The following is a 27,208-nucleotide window of genomic DNA, read 5'->3' as shown; positions in this document are numbered from 1 at the left end:
GTAAGCCTTCCCAGTACTTATGTGAAGCTACATTGTAAAGGAGAACCAAATCGGTTCAGCGGTAAGTGAGATCCTTCAGTACAGAAAAAACATCCTGTTACTTTATTATAAGTCTGTATAAATTGAAATGAAATGTGTATAAATAAATATTATGATAATGGATCAATAACTCTTATTGATTTTTATATATTAACACTTATTTTCTAGGGATACAATGATAGGAAAACCGCAATAAATAACAACTTTTGCCTAAATGATTGGCTATGGAGGATACGTCATTTTCTTGGCTGCTATTTAAGGTAGACGATTAATTTTTCAAAAGTTCCTCTTTAAAATGAGAATCTATTTGACATTACATTGTCAGTTGGTAATTCATTAAAATGGGAATATAATTTTTATTCCAATTCAAGTGCCCCTAGAGGCCTCTAGGGGGCGTAACCGCTGTTTGTATATATTTAATAGAATAAAAAATATAATTTTAAAATCATTATTTATTAACATTAACAAATACCACTGTAGAATTATATTTGGCCAAATCATATAAATTTTCTAAGGTTATAAAAGGGATATAAAAGAAAATAGAAGACTTAGGAAACACTATCTCATAGGCTAGCATATAAAATTTTGTGAATTTGGCCCATCATTAATTTATCATATAATTTAATTTCTTGGAACTGCTCTTGCATAGAAAGGTTTCGGTGCCATTATAAACCCTGAATATAAAAATGTTTCAAAAACTTAAATAAAAATCTTTACGGTGTGGCTTCGAAACCGATTAATATCCGCTGGATTAGAACCTGATCTCATCCACACTAAAAAATCATGTATCACTGACAATTTTATACGAAAAGTAAAATGAAAAATCATTATATTACCAGTTATGTTAGAACGGGGCTCTGGCCCCGCGGGTCTAATCCGCGGAAAATTGTCTACAATACATATCATTTTTAACGTCTTTAGATATGACGCGGTGTTAAGCTGAGATTCGAATCTATCACCTCCCCGACTTAATTTCTTTACCTGGAACAGGTTTGCTGGATGGCTGTTCAAGACCTTCGCACTTCTCAAATGAAAACTGTTGAAGAAGCCTAAAAAGAAAAAAGTGGTTAAAGAAGTCTGTTAAAAAAGGTTGCGAATCTGGCATAGAAAAATGCGAAGCATTTTATATTGCCTAATAAAAAAAGACACCATACAATACAAATGACCAATGATAGTCTAGTATACATTTTACCATTGGTCAATTGCAATTTATACTGGCCTATCATTGGTAATTTGTATTGTATTACGTATTTTTTATAAGGTACTATAAGCTGCTTCAAAAATGCATACAGTTATTCTTAATTGGCCATTGCTGCAATGAAAAACTGCAAGAGCAAATAGAATCAAGACTCTAGATGCATAAGTGATCCATTACTAATATATATATACACTAGCGGCTACGCCCCCTAGAAGCCTCTAGGGGCACTGCACTGGTAGGAGAAGGAAAAGTCGACCTCATCCTATTTTAAATTCGAGTTCCAAAAGAGTTATAAAAATTATTTTTTGGGGGAGAGGGGGGTGAAGACACCCTCTCGAAAAATTGTTTAAAACCTTCCCAGGACCTATAAGAAGCTTCACTGTAAAGGAGAACAATATCGGTTCTGCGGTTAGCGAGATCCTTCGGGACAGATAAAAAACGCTTACTACTTTATATAATAGGATATACTAGCGGCTACGCCTCTAAAGGACTCGAGGGGCACTTTAGGATGGGGGAGTTGAATTCGATAACCCAATTTTTTATTCTAGAATTTTTTTAAAAGTAAAAAAAAATTTTTTTTTGGGGGGGGGGATGAATTTTTGTTTTTCTTTAGGGGGGAATTTTTTCTAGTGGCGATTTCCCTTGGGAGGGTGGTGGTACCCTCCCCCAAATAGTTAAAAACCTTCCCAGTACCTGAGAAGCAAAGGAGAATTGGTAAGTTCAGCGGTTAGCGAGACCCTACGGTACAAACATAGAAACACACAGACAAACAGACAGACATCCTGTTACTTTATTATAAGGATATTCAATATTTATATATCTATTCATCTATACGCTCATATTGATTAAGATGCTGATAGTCCTAATTATGAACCTTGTTTTTTTTAATTAGGTCATGTAGATGGCCTTTTTGTTGCCAAATCATCAGGGATATAAAGGGATAAGGCATTGGCCGATAAGTTAATGTACATCCCTAAGAATGGTACTAAAAATTACCCCTTATTTTTTTGTTAAAACGTTTGGACACTCAACTTAATGAACCAACAAAAAAAGTCCCCAGAGTTATTTAGCTACCGAATAAGAAAAAGTTGTAAAACTTTGGGGACTAGTGTTATAAACAGCCCAATGTCCCCTCCCTCCCTGCAAATTACTATAAAACAGATAAATTAGTTTATATTTTACCTGGTAAAAATAATGAAAAGTTCGGTTTTAGCCAATGATTCTCCTAGACACTGCCGTTTTCCTAAATTTTCATATCTATATTATTCTATTGTAAAATATACTTGCAAGTGGTGGTCAGAGACGTGCAGTAGGGAGGTGTATGATACCCCATCACCCCCCCCCCCCTTGCAATAATGAGAAATGGAAGTGTCCTAAGTCCTTGATTATATATTTAAGGGTTATCATTAGGAAAGGCAAAAATGTTTATATCCTTATTGAAAATTCCATGAAAGCCCCATGTGAATCTAAAGCAAAATATCTCAGAAATGACTTGAATTATACAGTTATAAACCGATTAAGATCTTCACGATTAAGCTTGGCAGGTTTTAAGCTATTTATTATATTGTATAATGATGCTTCTGGCCTAGAGGCTAGATAACATTAGGGATAAGACAATGGCCGATAATTTCATGTAGAAGTAATCCCTAATTGTCATCTTGCTAAACAAAATTACCACTTCTCTTAATTGAAATTATTGTTAAAACGAAATGTATGGACAATATAAGTACCCAAACTTTGGGTAACTGTATGATTTACAGTCCAATGTCCCCTCCCTCCCTGAAAATGACTCAAAATATAAAAATCTCTTACCTACACCAAAAGGCACAAAATGTTCATGCTTTATTAGTTTTCCACTTGGACTAAGAAATCTTTCTGGGTTAAATCTAAAATAGATTACCCTAAAATCTAAGCTACGCCCCTAGAGGCCCACTTTGGGCCCTAGGATGAGGGAAAGGGGAGTACGTTTAGTTTAATTAAAAGTAAAAATATATTTTGGTTGTGGTTGTTGTATTCTTCAGGTATAAACTATAAACATTCGCTGTACAGAATCTAGAAAATATTTATTTGCAGGGATAGAGAAAGGCATAAATATAGCCTGAAACCATCCTAGCACCTCTATGAAACTTCCCCAAAAAAGGAGGAATGTTTTTGGTGTAGTGATTAGAGAGATCTTAACAGGCAAGGAAACCAAAATTACTTAATAGTTAATACATAATATTTCAATATCAACAATTTAAACAAAATTGAAAAATAAAAAATTATCAAAATTGATTTAAAGTAAGCTGACATTTAATAATAGTTTTAAATAGATATCTAAAGGGATAGGACAATATAAGATAGATTGCTATATATTCCCAATGAGGATGAACAAATTACCATTTATGTAGACTAAAATTATTGGTTGATAAGTTTGGGCACTACTGGTTTGGAAACCAATCAAAATGTAATGAAAGTATCCAAAGTTTAGCCAAAGATTAAGATAACGTGTTACAATTTTTGGGTACCAGTATCCCCTCCCTCCCTGGTATTACCTCTCTGGTTCTGTCCAAATAAAATTTGGGTACCAGTATCCCCTCCCTCCCTGGTGTTACCTCTCTGGTTCTGTCCAAATAATACTTTGGGTACCAGTATCCCCTCCCTCCCTGGTGTTACCTCTCTGGTTCTACCCAAATAATACTTTGGGTACCAGTATCCCCTCCCTCCCTGGTGTTACCTCTCTGGTTCTGTCCAAATAATACTTTGGGTACCAGTATCTCCTCCCTCCCCCTAGTGTTACCTCTCTGGTTCTGTCCAAATAATACTTTGGGTACCAGTATCCCCTCCCTCCCTGGTGTTACCTCTCTGGTTCTGTCCAAATAATACTCTGGGTACCAGTATCTCCTCCCTCCCTGGTGTTACCTCTCTGGTTCTGTCCAAATAATACTTTGGGTACCAGTATCCCCTCCCTCCCTGGTGTTACCTCTCTGGTTCTGTCCAAATAATACTTTGGGTACCAGTATCCCCTCCCTCCCTGGTGTTACCTCTCTGGTTCTACCCAAATAATACTTTGGGTACCAGTATCCCCTCCCTCCCTGGTGTTACCTCTCTGGTTCTGTCCAAATAATACTTTGGGTACCAGTATCTCCTCCCTCCCCCTAGTGTTACCTCTCTGGTTCTGTCCAAATAATACTTTGGGTACCAGTATCCCCTCCCTCCCTGGTGTTACCTCTCTGGTTCTGTCCAAATAATACTCTGGGTACCAGTATCTCCTCCCTCCCTGGTGTTACCTCTCTGGTTCTGTCCAAATAATACTTTGGGTACCAGTATCCCCTCCCTCCCTGGTGTTACCTCTCTGGTTCTGTCCAAATAATACTTTGGGTACCAGTATCCCCTCCCTCCCTGGTGTTACCTCTCTGGTTCTACCCAAATAATACTTTGGGTACCAGTATCCCCTCCCTCCCTGGTGTTACCTCTCTGGTTCTGTCCAAATAATACTTTGGGTACCAGTATCTCCTCCCTCCCCCTAGTGTTACCTCTCTGGTTCTGTCCAAATAATACTTTGGGTACCAGTATCCCCTCCCTCCCTGGTGTTACCTCTCTGGTTCTGTCCAAATAATACTCTGGGTACCAGTATCTCCTCCCTCCCTGGTGTTACCTCTCTGGTTCTGTCCAAATAATACTTTGGGTACCAGTATCCCCTCCCTCCCCCTGGTGTTACCTCTCTGGTTCTGTCCAAATATCAGGATCTCTCATTATATGATACAGCATGGAGAACACAAATGTATCCCTAAAATATATGTTAAAGTTTAGTTTTCCCAAAATCACTCAGTGGACCACACATCTCCACCCCTCACCCCCCACCCCCCCCCCCTCCATTTTTTAAAATAAACAAGGATGACAACATCCATGAATACTAAATGCTTCAGAATCATAAATGTACATATAAGCAAACTTTTAAACTGCTTAGTAGGCAGATAAGCACTCGCTTTTTGCACAATTTATAAATGAATTTGTTACGCTTTGCTAAGTCCGAACTTATTCAATGACATTCTTTAGTTATAGAGTAGCTGTGCTACTAAATTATTACTTTGGAATAGTATAGCCACCAATTTTTACAGGTTGCAGAGTTTTATGTGGTACAGCCTACAAATATAAAAAGTGTTTTTTTTAAAAAGGGAGTGATTAGAACTTTCCCCACCCCCCAAACCCCTTTTTAAAAGAATGTATTAGATTTGATAACGGGTGAAAAATTTTGAAGGATTAAAACATTCCACCCCAAAAATGTTTTAATTAATGGACTTCATTGTCTATAACATTTGTAAACAACAAAATTTGTCGTTAAAATGATTAAGATTATTCATGAAAAAATCTTTTCCAAATTCACAAAGTATTTATTATAAAGGTTAATATATTTTTATTTTTTTTTTGGGGGGGGGGGCGTTTTTAGATTATTATCTTAATCATACCTGAGGGGCTATAGATCCTAACCTCTGTATCTCCATAATTGTTGCTTGGGTGTAATTTAACCTTAATTCAAAATTGTTTGATAATTTTCTTTGCACTACGAATTTTTGTTCAGGATATAAAGTATCAAGGTTCTTTGTGAGTATATAAAAATCTCGGAAATTGGTGGTCCAATGGGTTATACTTTTCAGGGAAAACAATGTCTTGTGATGGTTTTTTCCTACCCTCCCCCACCCCCTTTATAGAATAGGGGTATATGAATAAATAAAAATAACCTGTCTCTATCCTCAAGACAAGAAGCTCTGTCTCCTAACTCATGACAGATGAACAAATAAAAATAACCTGTCTCTATCCTCCAGATAAGGGGCTCTGTCTCCTAACTCATGACAGATGAACAAATAAAAATAACCTGTCTTTATCCTCAAGACATGGAACTCTGTCTCCTATCTCATGACAGATGAACAAATAAAAATAACCTGTCTCTATCCTCCAGATAAGGGGCTCTGTCTCCTAACTCATGACAGATTTACAAATAAAAATAACCTGTCTCTATCCTCAAGATAAGGGGCTCTGTCTCCTAACTCATGACAGATTGATAAAAAAATAACCTGTCTCTATCCTCAAGACAAGGGGCTCTGTCATCTAACTCATGACAGATTTACAAATAAAAATAACCTGTCTCTATCCTCAAGACAAGGGGCTCTGTCTCCTAACTCATGACAGATTGACAAATAAGAATAACCTGTCTCTATCCTCAAGACAAGGGACTCTGTCTCCTATCTCATGACAGATGAACAAATAAAAATAACCTGTCTCTATCCTCAAGACAAGGGGCTCTATCTCCTACCCCATGACAGATTGATAAATAAAAATAACCTGTCTCTATCCTCAAGACAAGGGGCTCTGTCTCCTAACTCATGACAGATTGACAAATAAAAATAACCTGTCTCTGTCCTCAAGACAAGGGGCTCTGTCTCCTAACTCATGACAGATTAACAAATAAAAATAACCTGTCTCTGTCCTCAAGACAAGGGGCTCTGTCACCCAACTCATCATCAATTTCTTGCTGTACTTTCTTTTGTACCTAAATTTCTGGGATAAGACAATGGACGATAAATTTATATACATCCCCAATCATGATAATCAAAAGTACCAAGCCCTAACCTTTCATTGACTGTTAAGACGGTAAACTGCAAAGGAGAACCATATCGGTTCAGTGGTTATCTAGATCCTTCACTACAAACACACAGATAAGACAATGGTGGATAAATTTATGTACATCTCTAATGATGATAAACGAAAGAGCTCTTCCCAAAATAGTTATAAACCTTTCATTAACCGTTAAGATGGTCAACTGTAAAAGAGAACCATATCTGTTAAGTGGTTAGCAAAATCCTTTGTTACAAACACACAGATAAGACAATGGATGATTAATTTATGTATATCTCTAATGATGATAATCTAAAGAACTCTTCCCAAAATAGTTATAAACCTTTCATTAACCGTTAAGATGGTCAACTGTAAAACTGTTCAGTGGTTAACAAGATCCTTCGCTACAAACACACAGACAGACAGAAATCCTGTCACTTTTCTATGTATAATTATATAAAACTGCCAAACCTCTGGATGAATGATACAAAAGGCCACAGCCCAAGCCAAGGTTGTTGCTGTTGTTTCACTGCCAGCTGAGAATAAGTCCATGGCATTCACTATCAACTGTTCATCTAAATATTAACAGTTTATTAAAATTGAAGATGATTAAAGTCCCTCAACAGATTATGACGTTATACGATATAATAGCCAATGAGAGGCCAGTATACACTGTAATTGACCAATGGTAAATGTTATGCTGGCCTCTCATTGGTTATTTTATCGTATGACGTCATAATCTGCTTAGGGACTTTAATTATCTTCATTAAAATTTTCATTTGTTTGCTTAACAAAAAGCTCTATTTTAGAACTTGATTAAACCAGGAATCTAAAGGGATATGACAAGGGCAAATATAATGATGTACATCCCCAATGATGATGAACAAAATTACCCTTTCTGTATATAAAATTAGTGGTTGAAACGTTTGAACTAAAAGGTTTTTTACACTAGTCTCCAAAGTTTTATTATCATGTTTTCTTATTCATTGACTGAACAACTTTGGGGACTTTAGCTGAATTTTGATTGGTTGGGTTATTAAGTTAAGAGTCCAAACGTTTCAACCACTTATTGTAATCTACAGAAGAGGTAATTTTATGTCTCATCTTTGGGGATGTACATCAATCTATCGGCTATTGTCTTATCCCTGGGTCATTTTTCATCTTTGTTGACCACTGAAGGGATTTTCAAGACTTTCAACTCTCTAAAAATCCCATTTTATGTAAATTGAAGAAAAAGTTGTTTTTAGTATTTTGCCTATAGAATCAGAAATCCATCTTAAATGGCAACCAAGAAAAGATTTTTTTCAGTAACATTATGGACTGACAGACAAGCAGACAAACAAAGAAAATTATAGAGTAGCTTCACCACTTAGAATTAGTACTTATACCTGTAAATTCGGAGGCTTCGCCCTCTTTCATTTCTTTGAGGTAGACATCAATAAAATCTCTCATATTATTTTCATCATAAGATTGTTTATGCTCCTCAACTATTTCTTTCATCAACTGTTGAGTCTGTCCAACTACCTATAATATATATACCAGCGGTTTCCCTCAAAGTGCCTCTTTGAGCACAACCCCCTCCCCCCTTATTTGAAATTTGAATAAGTTAGGGGGGGGGGAGGGAGTTTGCATCGTTTGTTTGTTTTATTACTTAAGGCCAGGTTAGGTTAGTTTGTGCAGTATAGGCCAAGAAAGGGTACTGACCTATACTGGAAATCCCCACAGGGTTAAGGTCCCTTGAAGGGATTAGCCATAAGAAAAAAAAACTAATCCCTAACTGCTGGTTTTGTCCAACGGCTATACTCAAAAAACGCCTATCTCAGAAAACGCCTATCTCAAAAAACGCCCATCTCAGAAAACGCCTATCTCAAAAAACGCCCATCTCAGAATTCGCCTATCTCAAAAAAACGCCTTTTTCATAAAATGCCTACTACATTTTTAAAAATTATCTTGTAGTGAAACATGTAAGTCTAAGAAGGTATTGTGAATATTATACAATATGTACATTATAAATCTTCTTATTGAAATATCTATCCCTGAAGTTTAATGTCACTTTTGTACATTCTTTAGGCACTTTTTATTTTTGTAAGCCTTTTGAATAACAACATACTAAAGGTTTGCTTTTGAAAATTGATCACAATTGAATATCAAAAACTTTTACCTAGTTAATTCATCTTTTATTTTTATTTTTTTTCATATATCTACTGCAAACAACCCAGTTTACTTTTCAGTTATTACAATAAGATGAACAACTATGAGCTCTATTAAAACATACTTTTTATTTATTTTCTTTATTATTTGACCTAATATCTTGAATTAACAGAATATCAGGTTTAAATGTTGTAAATATGACTAAACCTAGAAAATTTGTTAAGGGATAATCATAAAGATGTTGTGGAATTTTGGTTGGGTGAATTTCAAAACGGGGTTGTGAAATTTGGGTAGGGTGTAAGGAAGGGATAAATAGTTTGGAAAACACAAAATTATGTTCTAGTTTTTATTATGCTTGAAAGAAATTTTAGATTCATGTTATATAATTATTAAAATACACAAATAATATACAAAATATTTATTGAGTATGATATGCTTTAAACTTATCAGAATTAGATAGCTTTTCCTAAATAAAAAAAAAAGTTTAGAATACCTAATTATTATAAATTATAAAGCAATTTAACATTTTTTTTAGATTCTACTTTCCATAGTTGATGAATTTTGGGGGAAAAATAGGGTGAGGTTATTGTAATGTCTTATCCCTATATTCCTTCTTATTCTTACCAGATTAAAAAATGATGTACTTTTTAATGAGCTTCAATAATTAAACTCTTTCCTTCAATGAGTTTATAAAATGGTTGATTTGGTAACTATTTATTTGTGTTTTAAAGAAGAGATCATGAATGACAAGTATTGTATTATTCTTTTGAATACTATTAATAAATTAGGCTTTATTTTTAAAAATGTAGTGGGCATTTTATGAAAAAAGCGTTTTTTGAGATAGGCGTTTTCTGAGATGGGCGTTTTTTGAGATAGGCGTTTTCTGAGATGGGCGTTTTTTGAGATAGGCGTTTTCTGAGATAGGCGTTTTTTGAGATGACCCTGTCCAACTACCTGGAATAAATACTATAAGCAGTTTCCATCAAACTACCTTGTTATGCAAAGAACCTCCCCTCCCCCTTATTTTTAATTAAGGGGTAATTTTTTATTTATTCATGAGGTCCCCTAAAAGGGTTCTACATGGACCCCCCCCCCCCCTATTTATTCAGTTGACTAACAATAAGATATTCTTCATGTGTATAAATTTTGCAAGTTCAAGCTTCATATTTTTAAAGTCTCAGCAAATCAATATTTAAAACGATTTTTTTGGATGATGTAATTCTTGTTTTAATAACAAGCTTTGTTTTTGTGTTACTTTTTCAAATAGGTATTTTCTTACTTTGCATTATATGAGAAGTAAATAAAGTTAAGGAATAGATGTTTAGTGTAGCCTGCAAAACCAGATAGAGGGCTGTTTATTACACTAGTCCTAAAAGTTGTACTAAAACTTTTTATTCGTTGGCTTCACAACTTTAGAGAATTTTACTAAATTTTGATTGGTTGGTTTATTAATTGAGTGTTCAAACGTTTTAACCACAAATCTTAATTTACAGAAGGGAATTTTATGTGTATGCATCATTTGGGATGTACAATGTACATCAATTTTTAATTCTACTGTCTACTTTCAATTAGGTTCTAGAAGTTATATCCAATTCAGCAAATATCTATATCTTTCATATCTATTTATTTATATCCCAATTTAAAGTGCCATGTTGTTATATAAGAAAACCAATATTTTTGCAAATTTTTTGAGAAAATGCAGTTTTTGAAACTTCTTAACCTTTCTACATTTTCAACTATTTAAGGTGCTAACACATTGGGACAATTAACATTTTTTATGCAATATAACAATATAACAAAAATATAATTGCTATAGTAACTTTTTTTAAAACAAAAATAAAGCTCAGACAGATAGAGACAGCTCAGAAATCATTGTTGGTCTATAATAAAGTAAAAATAAAAAATTTTGAGAGGTGGAGGATTTTTTAAAAGTGGCAATTTCCCCTTGGAGGTAGGTGATACCCTCTCCCAAAATAGTTATAAACCTTCCCTGGACCTATAAGAAGCTTGCCTGTAAAGAAGAACCATATCTGCTTAGTTTTGCAAGATACTTCACCACGAATACACTCACGCATGGGTAGACATCCTGTAACTTTATTTGTGAATAAACCAAAAAATTTAGATGAGTTAATTTATATCCGAAAAGCTTTGTTAAAAAGTCAAGAGAAAAAATGTATTCTGACCCAGGAATTGAAAAGTAGCTCAGTTAAATACAATCCATTCAACAAACAAACCATTCATACTTTAGTTATATCAGAAAAATATAATATACAGGGTGAACCAAAACAAACTATTCATACTTTAGTTATAACAAAAAAATATACTATACAGGGTGAATCAACAAATTATTCAAACTTTAGTTATAACAAAAAAATATATTATACAGGGTGGATCAAAACAAACTATTCTTACTTTTGTGATACCAACATAAATTAAACTGTATGAACAAAAAAAGTGATATTTTGTGATCAAGTTATACAAATTCAAACTAATTGATCTATATTGATTTAGGGCTGATAGATATCTTTTTATAACAAATTGTTATCTTTTTTTAATCAATTGTTTCATATTTTTATACTAATAATAGTTGTATTTTTAAAAAAGTTATAACATTTTTCAGTAGCTTTTCTGTCCCTAGCCTCTAGGGGAGGACAGGAAAGTTCAGAAAAATGGCTTAAATCCACCTTTAAACATTTCTTAAGCTTCCCTTAAAAAAAAAACTATTTTGGACCAGTAATTTCCGAGATTCTCAGCATTCAGACAAAAAAATATCGCATGCAGTTACAATAAAAAGTAAACTGAAAATTATGTTATTGGCACCCTGTGATTTTAAAATTTTATAAATTTGAAGTGTAAACAAGTCGGGTGTATTTTAACAAGGATGACAACATCCATAAGTAGCGAAGCACAAACAATTAAATAAGAATTTAGATATTAGTTGTCAAAAGCATGTATATTAGGAAAAAATCACGAAACCTTTTCAACATTTGTTTTTAATTTGACTAACAGACTAACGGTCAAAGTAAATTACATACTGGATGCTCAAAATAACGGGAAATTTAATTTTGATATTTTTAACTACAAAAATTTAAAAAAAAAACGAACCATAAACACCAAAGATAAGAGGAAAAATGTGAAAAATATAAAAATAGCCAAAAACCTGCAAAAATGCAGTCTGACCGCTATTGATGTTTTCTTGAAACGACAAGAAATTTAATTTTGATATATATAACTGAAAAACTTTGGAAATCGGGCCGTAAATACCAAAGTTATGGAGAAAAATGTGAAAAATACAAAAATAGCCTAAAACCTACTTAAAGGCAGTCTGACCGTCATAGTTCTTTTCTTGAAACGACAGGAAATTTTATTTTGATACTATAACTGAAAAAATTTTGTAAATCGGACCATAAACACCCAAGATATGGAGAAAAATGTGAAAAATACAAAAATAGCCTAAAACCTGCTAAAAAGCGGTCCTACTGCCATTGATGTTTTATAGTTAATTGTGCTCTTTAATCATGGGAATGTTGTCAAAAAATTTCAGCCTTTTATCTTTTATAGGAGCCGAGAAAATCACGTTTCCCTCTAACTAAGACGGACATACGGACAGACGGACATTTCAAATTATAGAGTAGCTTCGCTACTAAAAATTACGCAATAGTTGTTAAATATTCAACAAAATGATTGATATTTTCTTAAATGATGAAATAATCCTGTTATTTTAATCCACTTATTTTTTTATTGATCACGTCATTTTTTGGATTAATTCGTAATAGGAATTCTATGTATGGATTGCTTTTAAAAAAATCTTGCTTGCTAGACTTTTCATCATGTCTCCAAAAAATTAAAGATGCTGAAAGAAAATATATTCTATAAAAAGTTGCCTTCCCCACTATGTAATAAAACGCTTTCTCGTATTTATTCGAATCCGGTGGATAGGAACCGGTTCTCATCCATACGAAAAAACTATGTCTAGCATCGTATTATATCCAGCTTTCTACGAATATAAAAATGTACAATCATAAGATTAAAACCAGTTTTAATCTTATAATAGTACACAATATATCCGCGGAAAGCCGTTTAACATACGATGAAAGAAATAACTATTATTTTATTTTATTAATATTGAATACATTTTCAATTTCTTTACCCTATCCACTCAGAATTATATTGCAATATGCCTCCTTAAATAGCCAAAAAATCCCAAACAAAATAAAATTAGTTTATATAAAACTTAGTTTCCCTCACTCTATCTCTATGTATGTCTGTTTGCTTGTCTGTAACGCTTTTTTTAAATGATGAAAATACCTGTTTTTGTTTATTCCACCCCGTCCATTCTGGGGCAATATGCCTACTAAAAGGTATGGCAAACAAAAATCTTAATCCTTCAACCTAGAAATAAAAAAATATAAAATAAATTTTTAAGGATATATACAGGGACAAGGGAATGTGATTCTGACAAACAATTCTAAGTGAAAATTTCCCCACAACCCTCTTCCCTCATTTCACCCCCTTCTTACCCGCTTCCTTTCAGTTACATCAAAAAACTTGTTCTACATCAACCATACGCCAACAAAATATTCAATTTCCGGCAATTTCAAAAGGAATTAATTGGCTGAATCACAGCCCCTTGATATATACGAATGACATATTTTACTTTCATTTTTGTATATCTTAATAATGTGAGCAAAGTTCCGCGGCATTAATTTAATATCTTGACCAAACTATTGCTAGTTTGTCGTGCCATCAAATGTAAAAGTAGGGGCTATTCTTTTGCCTATTAACAAGTGCAACTCATTGCCAGGCACATTTAAGACTACCAAACAAAATTTGTCAATCAAAGGGTTGGTTGTCTATAAGACAGAAAAGGACAAATTGCTTCCCTTAGTAATCTCTGCATGGTTATGGAGTTGAAGTTACAGTCTCATGGACAGCAGTTTTCTCAATACTTGGTTATTGACGTGAGAATTTATTTTGAGCACAGCTTCTCTTTCACTAATTACATATGTAACTTTACCTGGATACTTTCTGTAATCAATTTGACCAGAGTTTGTGCAGAAGGGTCTGTTAGTTCATACCTGTATGTTTTTATTTATATTTAGTCCTGAGGTTTGGGCATTAGAGTAAAACACTAGAGGAAGAAGGGGTAAATAACTATATCTCTCCTTATCCCAATGACCTTGTGCCGACTCTTAATTCGGGTATTTAAAATCAACCAATAATGTCGGGAATATTAATACAGCCAAGTAGCAGGAAACAATTTGCTAGCAGACGAAAAAGGTCATTGGAAAAGTGGAACAGTTAGATACATCTATACTATAGATCTGTTGTTTGGGGTGAGATGGACTAGATTGATTAATACCACCAAGAAATAAAACACTTATCGCGTTGTCATTTGAGAGTTTGAAGTAAACTATAACTCGACTGCTTTTTAAGATAGACGACTGAACTTTTTTTATCTGGTCCGTTGTACTGTCAGTAATCCTACAAACATGGGAAAGGTTTCGTGATTTTTTATTTTCTATAATTTTATTCATGGATAAGGACATTAAGCGCTTTTTTAATAAGTTACCCTGGAGCGAGGCTACTCTATATTTTCAAATGTCAGACAGTCTATTTTTAGAAATGGAAAATAAAAAAGACCGCGTGCCCAGTTTTCTTACCTATGATTAGCTACAATAGTCCACAGAACATTTAGAATTGCAACATTAAACAGATTTTGTACTAAGAAAGGTTCTCCAGATTTGTCCCTTACAAAATAGAAAAAAAATATTTAAATTTTTATTTCATATTTAGTTTAAGAATATTGTTGTTCTGTACTTTTTGCAGGGTTCAGTTTACTTATTGGGGCTGAGGCTAAATTTGGGGATTTCCCTCAAAGTGCGTCGCGAGCAAATAAATGTAAATAAGTTGATAATAAGTGGGGGTAATTTTTCCTAAGTTTTTGTTCTCCTCAGCATAGGTTAAGTTATGTTATATTGGGATTAGGTCACTCTAGGATTAGGTATATTATCAAATTATATAAAAAAGAAGGAGGGGGGGGGAGTTCTGTTCTCCCTAGTCTCTTACATGATAAAACCATAACCTACACATGAATTACCTAAATAATTCTCCCATTTTATCTGCTTCTTCTACTAATACACTTTCCAAACCTATAATAAAATATTAGCTTAGTGGCTTGAGGAAGGGGGGAGAAGGGGTGTCAACACCCCCCTTAAACAAGATGTCAGGTGAATTTTTGAATAAGATAAAGGACCCCCCCCCCCCCTTCCTCCCCTTTATATAGAATTTTTTGTATATCAAAGCAAACAAAAACCCCCCATTGTACTTTAAAATTTAGAAAAATGTAAAATGTGTATATAAAAAAAAACTTATTTTAGTTTCTAAAAGGTTATATTTTAGCTGGAATTTTTATTAACAAAAGCTAAAAGATGCAAAATATAAAGTATTAGATCATGTTAAAATTTAAAATTTTTGTTTACAGAAAGAAAACATCAATTATTCTTGTTTCCTTTGCATTTCTAACAAAATGCTTGTTTGGTAGAGTTAAAAAAATATTATTTATTATTCTTATTGGATTTAGATAGTGAGACTATTCTACAAGTAGCCTGTATTAGCTTGTCTGTCTTCAATCTGTGTATGTAATAATTTTCCATTTTTTCACATGTTCCTTTTACCTACCCAATCTCTTTCAATGAAATATAACTGAAGCTTTAAAGATGAGCTAAACATAAGGATATAAAAATTATTCAATTATATAAAGTAGTAAGTTTTTTTTTGTCTGAAACTTAATATTTTAATAACAACTGAACCGATTGAGTTCTCCATTCAAGAAAAGCTTCACATAGGTTAGGGGATTGTTTTAGGGTTTTCTATGTCCCCTATCTACCCCCACAGAGTCCCCTAGATGATGGGGGCGCAACCGCTAGTTAAACATAAAGTAGTGAGGATACATAGAAATTACAAAAAAATAAAAGATAAAAATTAAAGGTATAAAACAGTTAAAATTTGGATAAAATATACGGACAAACAGACACGTTCAGTTATATATTAATTTCGCAATGCTTTCATACAAAGTGTCTGTTGGGAACTATTAAACCCTTCCCCTTTTATGTTTAATAATATGGGGGTGAACCTAGTAATAGTGTCTAACTTTTTATCTTTGTGACGTAACAAAAATCCATCTCTTTTTTAGGGATTTCCTTTCCCACCTCCTCTCTCATCCTTCGATTTTTGTTACGTCACAAAGATAAAAAGTTAGACACTATTACTATGTTCTATGGGGGTAGTTTTTGCTCTATACTCTTTACCCAATTTAACCTAACCTAACCCGAGTTAATAAACAAAAAAAATGGAAAATTTATCCCTTTCCTTTCGATTTATTTGGGGGTTATCAGTGCTCAACAAGGTACTTTGTGGGGAAGAGCCATCTGATTATACATACCTTTCTTTCCAAAGCCAAAATCTTTCAAAGTTTTGAGAACAAATCTTCTTTGACTTTTCCATTCTTCCCCCTCATTAAATAACAATCTATAATAGAATTAACAAGGATGACAACCTCCATAAAAGCTCTTAAACGGTATAATATTAACAGAAGTTTTAGAACATATTAATTAGAATATAAAGTATAAAAGTCGAAAAAAAATTAAGTAAATTAGTTGAAAAACTGCTTAAATTCAGGACATACTTACATTTTTGGGAATTGATTATAGAGATGCTTCGCTTACCACTTACTATATCGTCACTGATTAATTTAGACTGACATACAGACGGACAACTGGGAATTATAGAGTAGCTTCGCTACTAAAAGCTAATATACCAACCCCAATTGTTTGCCAAGCATCCTGTATCTGTAGACAAAGCTGTCAGGCCTACCACTAACTCTATCATCACTGATTTATTTAAATCATCTTTTTAAAAATTTTAGTAGCAAACCTGTTCTATAATTCACTGTGTTTGTCCGAAAGTCCGTAACGCTACAGGATAAAGTCGAAATTTAAAATAAAAAAGAGCTATTTAACTGTCCTGTCATGTTAGTTTGTTTTTATGAATAACAGTCAGGGATCTTAAGGGATACCACAATGAACTATAAATTTATAAATGTATATATTAAGATGATAAACAAAATTATCCCTTGTGTAGATTAAAATCAATGGTTTAAAATTTTGTTTAAACCAACAAATTATAATTCATGAAAAGTACATAAAGTTTTTTATCATATCAACAAGATTTTGCGTCCAATGTACCCTTCCTACCTGAATAGCAATGCACCAAAATAATTGAATCACGCATCCACCTTGTATGTATATAATAATTAAAAGTTTAAAAAAGAGGATTTCCTAAATAATTGTTTGACAGCATCAAGGTCATATAGCACCACTGCAGGATAATTACCAAGGTAAACTCCAACCTTAAAAGTAACAGGAGGTATGTGTGTCTGTCTGTCAATGTCATAATGCACCACAGGATGTCTGTCTGTGTGTATAGACACAGAGACAGGTTCTCCTTTTACAGTAAAGAAGAAGATCAGGGAACACCTACCTCCAAAAAAACTCACCCCAGAAAAAATTACCCCCACTAAAATGATTGTTTGTACTATTTTTCAAAAAAACAAAATTGAAAGTTGACTCCTCCTCCCCCCACTTTAAGAGACCAAAGAGCCCTCTAGAAAAGTATCTGATAAGAAACCTTTAAAAAACAGACAGACAGAATGAGGGAAACTATTCTTTGTAGAACATGCTTTGTGTTTTAAACAAATGCTTACCACTTTCCCATACCGCTTAATAAACCATTCTGCAGCCACTGATAATACTCCACCAACCTAAACAAGAAATAAAAAAAACTGGTGGTTTCAATCAAACTTTTTAGTCGAGCACAGAAATCTCCCCCCCCCCACTCCCGCCAAATTTGAAAATAAATTGAAAAAAGGGGAGGATTTATTCTGGTGTTAATTGTTACCTTAGGGTAGGTTAGGTTATGTTATATTGTGTAGAGGATAGACCCACAGGGGTTTGGCTTGAAAAAAAAAGAATTATCCTTCTTATTTTAATTTTTTTATTGGTAGGGGTGGGGTTCTGTGCAAGCCAGACACTTTAAGGGAAAGAACATTTTTTTTGTGGATGATCTATCTTTTCAGTGTAGGTTATACAGTCTCTACGCAATCTAGTCTTTACAATTTGTACACAGCTTCTCCCTATTTTCTGTATTATTACTTTATTGTATTTTACCTTCCAAAAATATAGACATTCAATGATATTGTTATTGCTGCGCTACTTATGGTTATAGTTGTTCCCGTTGGTTAAATATTTAAGAAAACAGCATATAAGTGTCCAATAAAAAATGACGTCATACAATACAAATGACCTGTGATAGGCCAGTAAACAATTTGCCATTGTTCAATTACAATGTATTGTATACTGGCCAATGATTGGTCATTTGTATTGTATGACGTCATTTTTTTATTGGACACTATACGCTGTTTGATAGTTAATAACTTACCAAAGGTATAAACAGTAATGATCCAAATAGGGGTATAGCTCTTGGTCCAGGCGGGAAATCTAAATAAAGTGAATCGCTGGACAGTGCCATATGTGACGTCATTAAAATACGTCTAAAAAGGAGAGTTGAGAGGAGAAGTGGGAAAGAAAATCCCTAAAACATAGATGGATAATAAATGTATTTTTATGACGTCACACATGACACTTTCCAGCGTCTCAATATAGTCCATTAAAAACCCCTAAACAGGCAATAGGACCACAGTAAACACCGTAATATCGAAATTGGAAAGGTCTGCCTTACCATTTTTTACCCCTCTAGGTTTCACACCTTCAACCCCAATGAATCACTGTGTACGCATATAAAAACAGGTATGACAACATCCATAAAAGCGAAGCACTAAAACGGTAGGACAAACGGACATTAACATTTGTATAGTGTCAGAACTGAATAATCAGAATAAGAATAGAAGCAAAATTGTAAGTAAATTTGTTGAAAAACTGCTTGATACAGAATAATGTTTAAGGACATACTTACATTTTTAAGACTTGATTATAGAGTTGCTTCGCTTATGATATTGTACTTTGTTGTCCCAGGAATCTGTATACCAAAAATCACATCAATCGGATTATTAGATCTCATAAAAATTTGTTGTTCAAAAAGTAAAAAAATCATCACATTTAAAATGGACGTACGGACATTCTGGTAATGATTATAGAGTTTCTACGCTTTCTAAATCGTACCTAACTACTACAGGAATCACCATGCAAAGTTTGAAATCGATAGGACAATTCTAACATGCCTAAATTAACGAATAAAAGCTATCTATCTCGGACGGACGTACGGACCGACCCTAATTATAGAGAAGCTTCTCTTTTAAAAACGTGTTTCTAGCATCTAAGGAGTTGGCCTTACACTTACTTAACCTTGCATAAGCTAAAAAGTACTGATTAGTCTGTTTGTGGTACATTTTATATTAATGGGATATTGTATGCCCCACTATGATTAATGCAGGGACAATTTTTATATTAAGTCAAATGGTACTAACATTCCAGATATCGCAGACAACCAACCTGTTGATTTTTTTTATGGATTCCTAACTGTGTAATGTAATGAGTTGCGCCGTAGTAGCTGTGTTTAGTGCTTTAGGAAAATGGGGATATATGTCATTGATTTTTGCCTACCTATACTATTGACGTCATAGTAGAGTGAAAGAGAGAGGGAATTGGAAAAGAAACCCCCTAGAAAAGAGATGGAGTATAGGGTATTTCCTGACGTCAATAGAATATATAGGCCTAAAGCAGTGACATTTATCTCCATTTAGCTAGGGCATTATAGACAGCTACACTTTAAAAATATGATTTATCAAATGCAAATTTGTACCTTTAGGCTTAGAGCAAGATTTGATACAAATAAATACAAATATAACAGCCAATAACAGATATGTTATCATTTTCACGTGAAAGCGATAACTGACGCAATATAGAGATATCACATCTGTTTATATACGATTTTTTTCGAGGGTGCTACGTCATCGAGGGTGTAGATACATTTTATTTTTGGGATTTAAGGAATAAGACAATAGACGTTAAATAAAAATGCATCCCCAATGATTATAAAAAAGCTACCCCTACTGAAGATTACAATTATTGTTTGAAAAGTTTGGAACCCACTAATAAAAATTGAAGAGAAGTGCCCAAACCTCCCCTAAACTTAAATTCCAACAAATTTGAGACTGCTTGCAATATTAAAAGGTAGGTAAGTATTAAAATGTATTTATCTTAAACACATATTTTATCAACGAATTGTAAAGATAACGAAATTTTATTAACATTTAAAAGTAAAAATGCAGGGGGATATTATTATCTTTATACAAGGACGATAACATCACAAGTAGCGAAAAATATGCATATATGAAATGAACAATATAAGAAGTGATAAAATATTGACAAGAAATTTTACATGAATACTTTACATAGCAGTTTATTTTCATTTAGCTTTTTAACAGTTGGTATGCAGATAATTTTGCCTGAGGGATGCGCGAAGCGCATCTAGAAATTGTTATTTCCCTTTCGCTCAAAATCGAGAAGGGGTGCATTTTAAATGTCAGGGGGGAAGGGGTGGATACACCCCAATTGGTGTCCACCCAACCTCTAAAAAGTAAAAAAAAAGCGTCTCTGAATTTGTAAATTGACGCTCACACCTTAAGTTTAAGAGAGGCGTCACTTTTTAACCCTGACACCCCCCCCCCTTGTTGACGCCTTTGTTTCAAAATCATTATTTTAGTTAAATTCAATTGAGTAGAAGTGTACTTCGCTTCAAATAATATTAAAATATCCCCTTTAGTCTAAATGAACAAAATCATAGTAAAATTACATGATCTCTATGTAAGTGTTTGTCTGACTTCACCGAAGGATCTCGCTAATTGCTAAACCGATATGGTGGTTATCCTTTACAATGTAGCTTTTCCTAGGTCCTAGGATGGTTTATACCTATTTTGGGGGAATGTACCATCACCCTACCCCCGCCAAAAAATATTTTTAAACTAAAATTAAAAATAGTAATGGTCAACTCCCCCCCCCCCCCCGTCCTCCCCAAAAAACCAAAAAAAACATTGCCGTTAGTTGTATAAAAAGTAACATTTTTTAAAAGCTTATAATAAATGTAATATATATATATATTTCAGATTATGAAGTTGAGTAAAATGATACTGAATTAAGAAAAAGAAATGAAGTAAGGTGTTTTTTTTTATATTTAATATATGTTCTATAGTACCTGGATGTGTGTCTGTCTGTTTAAGATTAGATTTCTTGGACACGGATTTTCAGTTTTTTTCACCTTTACATTGAAGCTTCACATAGGTCCAGGGAAGGTTTTGGAGTGTTGTACCTTCACCCTCTCAAAATAATTCACCAAATGGGAAAAAATGTCGCTGGAGGCGTCTAGAGGCGTATTTGATGGTGATATTTATAGAGCAAAAGCGATAATTATTTTGGGGAATCCAAAGATGTTTTTAAGAAGCCTATTTGAGGAGAAACCAAGTAGCTCTTTTCAATAGCGTCATTGATAAACTAATGTTTCCAAAAATCACTTGAAATCCCGAATAGCAGTTGAGATATTCACATTTACAGATATGCTTCGCTTCTTACAAGTTTGAAAGTAATTATGACAAACAAAAATAAATCATCAAAGCAAACTAATTAAAAATTGAAACAAATTGACATATCACTTCAAACATTTTAATATACTTTTTCCCCGCATAATTGTATCAATGCTTGTACCAGAACTTTGTTCATATTTGTACTTGTCATATAAGAAAGTTAGATTAGACAAACGATAATGAGGCAGCTTATAGAGCCTAATAAAAATGGTGTCACACAATAGAAATGACCAATGATAGGCCATACATTGTAATTGACCAATGGTAAAATGTATACTGGCCTATCGTTGGTAATTTGTATTGTATGACGTCATTTTTTATTACTATAGGTACTATAAGCTGCTTCAATGTTCACCAATATTTAAAAGTTTTTAAAAAATCACTTACATAAAGTACATACAATTTTAACCCTTAAGATAGCAGTGCCCTAATTATAAAATCATGCCTAGGAATAAAAATTCTAGAAATAAAGATGATTATATAATGCTAAATCTTAAAATCTCTTATTTCCAACGGTAAAAGCTATCCTTTACAGACGTAAGGACGGACCTATATTAAGAAAAGCTTTACTTTTATTACAATAGATACAAGCAAAGCTTAGTTTCTTACGTCGTTTAAAATCTTGAATTGAAATGAGTATTTGGATGTTTGTCAGTACATACTCCCTCTAAAAACACTTGGCCTGGGATTGGTCTGAACCAAACCATAAGGGAAGCTAAGTATTAGTCTCAGTTACGAAAAAAACATACTCTATTTATAAACATTTTAATTTTATTCCTTAAAAATTATTAGTGTTAGTTACTCGACTTTTGTCAATTTCAATTTTATATACCCATTTGAAATCATTCTTATCTCCTTATTGAAAAATAGAATCAAAGACATAATTTCTTATATTTTTTATCTTCACACTTTTCACAATACAAAAATACTTTGTCAAAGTATAGTTTTATTAGTATTACATAATCATTTCTTCTTTTTTGTACTTCTCAAATTGAAAATCAATCCTTTTTTTTCTAATAAACCAAAGCCACCCAACATTTCTTATTTATCCTCCTCCCCCCACTCCTTGCCTGCCCACTCCTCTGGAAAAGAAAATATTCGGCAGTATTCTAGTGGCTATGAGAGAGATAGTGCACCAAACACAAATATTTCATGATAAACTAACAGAGTGAACAACACTTGACACAGCTCTTTCTCTGCAATACAATATATATTAAACTATGGGTGTCTGATGGATTAATTAAAACCGTAAGTTATTTTTTATGCGCAAAACTTGTTTTAAATAGTTTAGCTTCTCCTTTGAATTTGGTTATATCAAAATTTGAGGACAAAATGTTCCAACCTTGGACAACCTAATCCCCTAGTATTTTTGTCCCTTAGAAGGTTCATCACACTAATACATTTACCCCCCTAGTATGTTTGTGAGTGTACCTGTTCAATAGGGTGGGTTGATTTTGGAATTTCACATTAGTACACATTGCCAATGGTTCCTGGGCCAATATAAAACCCTGTGAAACTTGAAAGAGGTTTTTTAATCCAAAGACAATGGGGGCGCAGGGGGTACAAAATATGCCTGCCCTCTTATAAAATCCAAAAATTGAAATCCCTTCAAACACAGACATGTTGCATATCAAAATGACCGCATTGAAATGCTGATTACAGATCTGAAAACCGTTTTGAAAAATATTGATTCAGTCTGAAAGATTTTCAAATAACCTACCAAAATAAACAATTTTGACTAAATTTGCTGTTTTTAGGTACTTAATAAGATCTTATTCGAACAAGGAACAACATTTTTTAAAACGGATTTTAGATTCGTAATCAGCATTTCAATACAATCATTTTGATATGCAACATGCCTGTGTTTGAAAGAATTTCAATTTTTGGTTTTATAAGGGGGTGGGCACTTTTTATACCACCTGCGTGCCCGTTGTTTTTGGAGTAAAAAACCCCTTTCAAGATTCACAGGGTTTTATATTGGCCCAGTAACCCTTGCCAATGTCTACTAATGTGAAAATCCAAAAAAAATTGCAAATCGACCTGCTCTACTGTTCAAGAACAAAACTTGTTCTAAACATTTTAGGTCTCATCTTTTACTGTATACAAAACAATATATATTGAACTATGATTGTCAAACCGAATAATTAAAACTGTAAGTTTTAAATGCACTAAGCCAGTCCTATATGGTTTAAGTTCCCTATCTTGCTTTCCTTTGTTAATGTTGATGTAATTCTTAGACTAAAAGGATCTTGCCCACTCAGTAATAACATAAATATTAAAATCTGGGTGTTCAATGGAATAATTAAAACCATAAGTTATTTGCATGATTATTGTGTGCAAAACTTGTTCTTTAAAATTTAGGTTCTACCTTACTTTAATTTGTGAAAATTCCCATTCAATATGCAGAATGACCCAATTTGACATTTTGGTGAGATTTTTGTAAAAATCAATCAACAAAAGGAGCCTATATTAAAGCTCTTAAAGAAAATTTTAAGAGTTATCAATATTTCGGCAAAACAGTTCTGGTTGTAGCCTATTTAAATCTGATTAAAAAAAGATAATCAAGCTTTATTGTGAATTGAATAAGTGCTATAATAAAAAGGTATTAGGCTTAAATTACACATACACTCATAGGCGTCCAAGGGGGGGGGTAATGGGGCGATTACCCCCCCCATTCAAAATTTACCCCTACCCTGGGGGTGCCGTAGGCACCCCCAACCATTTGGGAGGGGGTATTTACCCCCCCAAACAATTTTGGGGGGGTAAATACCCCCCCCAAAATAAAAAATCTTGAATAAAAAAAATTTTTGCGCGCTTCGCACGCATTTTTAATACTATATATTTAATAAAATTTGAATTACCCCCCCAAAAAATTTTACCCCGGGGGTAAATTTTGGGGAGGGTAAACTAAATTTACCCCTGCCAACAGATTTCAGGGGGGGTAATTACCCCCCCCAAGCAAATTTTACCCCAGGGGTAAAAATTTTTGGGGGGGTAAAAAAAATTTGCGGCGCGCTTTGCGCGCCATTTTACCCCCCCAAACACGAATTACCCCCCCCTAAAAAATTTTTACCCCCCCCAAAATAAAAAGCTTGGACGCCCCTGCATACACATATAGAAATGTTTTAATAAATTTAGTGCAATTAGATAAAAACTATGGTAACTTTATCATATTTCTATGATCTAGACTTTATGCATTAACTCTCAATATCTATAACACTCTAATTCAAGAATAAAACATATTAAAATATTACTTTAAAACATGCGTTGGATTTATACAGCAGTTTTTCTTCAGGCTATTTTATTTCCCCATACATAAATAATTGAATTAAACTTGTAAGCCTTAAAATTTAATATGATCATTACCTTACATGGGGAATCTAATTATTTGTTGGTTCATTCATCTTTTTCACTCAATTTAAATTAACGCAAGAAGTAAAGAACATTAACAAAATAAAAATCATTTATTATAGCAAAAAGATCCCATACAACCAAACCTAGTAAAAGTGTCTGTCTCTGATTATGACGTAAAAAGAAATTAGCCAATGAGAGGCCGCTATAAATTTTACCATTGGTCAATTACAGTGTTTACTGGCCTCTCATTGGCTAATTTTTTTTTACATCATAATCAGAGTCAGACACTTTTACTAGGTTCCATACAACCCTTAATCTTGGACAAATCTGCTATTGGGAAAATAATACATAATAAAAATATAATTTTTAATTAATTTTTGTTGACTATCATATCATTGAATAAAATTACATTATCACTTTCAGTAACATCGTTTTATATAGATTTTATATTCATTATACCATAGGAATTAATAATTAAGCAAAGTTAGAATTTTCACCAATTAAAAATAAATTTTCATCAATCTATATATCCTGTAAAATATGATAAAAATAATTAAATGCAATATGGCTACAGGGGTGTAGATTGTATACCCCCCTAGGGTCTACAACAAGTGATAAGGGTTTTCAATGAAAAAAAAAAATTAAATGTGGTGTCATTTTAGCAGCAAAATATGGCTCTAACCTCTAAAAAAATTATATTTATAAAAAAGTTAATATGATTTTAATGTAAATTTTATTATAAAAAACCTGACACCCTTGGAATTGGTGTCATAAAAGAAATTAATCACAAGAAATTACTTGCGGCTGAGAAGGTAAATAAAGAAAAGAAAACAATGCAATTTTGTGCTGGCAAGTGTAGCATAATCAGTTTGTTTTGTCTGCTAATTATGTCTTGTGGATTTTTGTAACAATTTAGAATTGAGACAGAGGTTCTCAAAAGAAAATGGCATTTTTCCCCAAATAGCTGTAGAAAGAAAATTTATTTTTCATTCTTATTTTGGATTAAGTTAGGTTAAGTAAGGGTTAATAGTGGCCATTAGGTTTATTACCCCTCCCAATTAGAAGTCCCAGCAGGGCCTGTAAACAATTTTAATTCTTCTAAAAATCTTATATTATATAAATTTTCTTGTGATTATTCATCACTTTTTAGTCTACCTGTTTGATTATTCTAATCATTTAATATTTGTAAAATTCATAGCTGTATTACTTATAAATGTTGCCATCCTTGTTTTTTTTCTTAGTAATCTTTATCAAAACAATAGCAAAAGACATTTTTTTATTATTGCGGATTTTATTTTTTCGTAGTTCCAAACAATTCCAAACTTATATATGCAACAAAATCATTTCCATTTTTTGAAATTGATTTTCCAAATTATGTGATTTACTATCGTAATTTATAACATATAACATAATTTTTCCGAGGGGTTTTTAGCTATTTTTTGGGAGAAATCTCCCCTCCCCTCCTCTCCACTCCCACCCCCCCCCCCCGTGTTAAAAGTTTGATTTTAAATTTTATCATGATATGTCAGGCATTACAAGTTTCTTGTTTATTGCCGAATTAAAAAAAGATCAAAAAACTATAGACCATAAAAACTTAATAATTCTAGTCATATACTTAATGTTATACTTTGCACTTCTATAAATCCTAAATATTTAAGGTGTATAAATGTACATAATTCCAAAATAGTTTTCTATTTATTGTCGCAAATCATTTATAACCCAGTTATAGAAAAACTAATTTTTAAATGGATTTTAATATATATGTATAGTGGGTGCTTTCCTCTGTAGACAACAGAACCCTCTGACCCCCCCCCCCCCTCCTTATTTTGTAAATAATTTGAAATATGGCGAAACCCTACTTTAATCCTGTCTTTGGCCCACAGTGCATTGATTGGGACATTTTTTTTTCATAACACCTGCAGGGGCTAGGTGCTTCAGGGGAATTTTTACAGAACCTCCAATTATATATATATATTAGCAGCTACGTCCCTAGAGGCCTCCATTGGGGGGTGGAGGGTAAGTCGAGCCTTCCCCACATTCCATTTTAGTTTTTTTTCTTGAATACAGAAATTTAAATATCTGGTGTCAACTTTTAGGGCTGATTTAACTCGAGAGGGGGGGCGTTTACCCACCCCAATATTAGTTATAAACCTTCCCAGGATTTATGATAAGTTACAATATGAAGAATAATCATAACGGTTCAGTGGTTAGTGAGA

The 27,208-nt window shown here is 33.2% G+C and overlaps 1 protein-coding gene across 1 annotated transcript; it reads right to left on the bottom strand.

The window, feature by feature from the left end:
* Window positions 1-474: 474 nt before the first annotated feature.
* LOC145334856 (methyl farnesoate epoxidase-like) lies at window positions 475-19,997 on the bottom strand. Its single transcript, XM_080180462.1, has 20 exons — window positions 19,862-19,997; window positions 18,482-18,540; window positions 17,748-17,804; window positions 17,325-17,393; window positions 16,807-16,877; window positions 16,428-16,513; window positions 15,084-15,135; window positions 14,647-14,733; window positions 14,001-14,061; window positions 13,292-13,375; window positions 8,221-8,356; window positions 7,304-7,407; window positions 6,694-6,767; window positions 5,686-5,746; window positions 5,307-5,362; window positions 4,938-5,006; window positions 3,050-3,123; window positions 2,420-2,480; window positions 1,021-1,088; window positions 475-713 (listed from the first exon to the last, which is right to left on the bottom strand). The coding sequence occupies exons 1-20, from the start codon at window positions 19,929-19,931 to the stop codon at window positions 661-663; spliced, it is 1,452 nt and encodes a 483-aa protein (XP_080036588.1). The 5' UTR covers window positions 19,932-19,997; the 3' UTR covers window positions 475-660.
* Window positions 19,998-27,208: the final 7,211 nt, after the last annotated feature.

Source organism: Acartia tonsa, chromosome 13 (genome assembly GCF_053477335.1).
Source record: "Acartia tonsa isolate MP-2025a chromosome 13, ASM5347733v1, whole genome shotgun sequence".
In the NCBI taxonomy this organism is placed as follows: domain Eukaryota; kingdom Metazoa; phylum Arthropoda; class Copepoda; order Calanoida; family Acartiidae; genus Acartia; species Acartia tonsa.
This window is presented reverse-complemented; position numbering and strand designations above follow the sequence as displayed.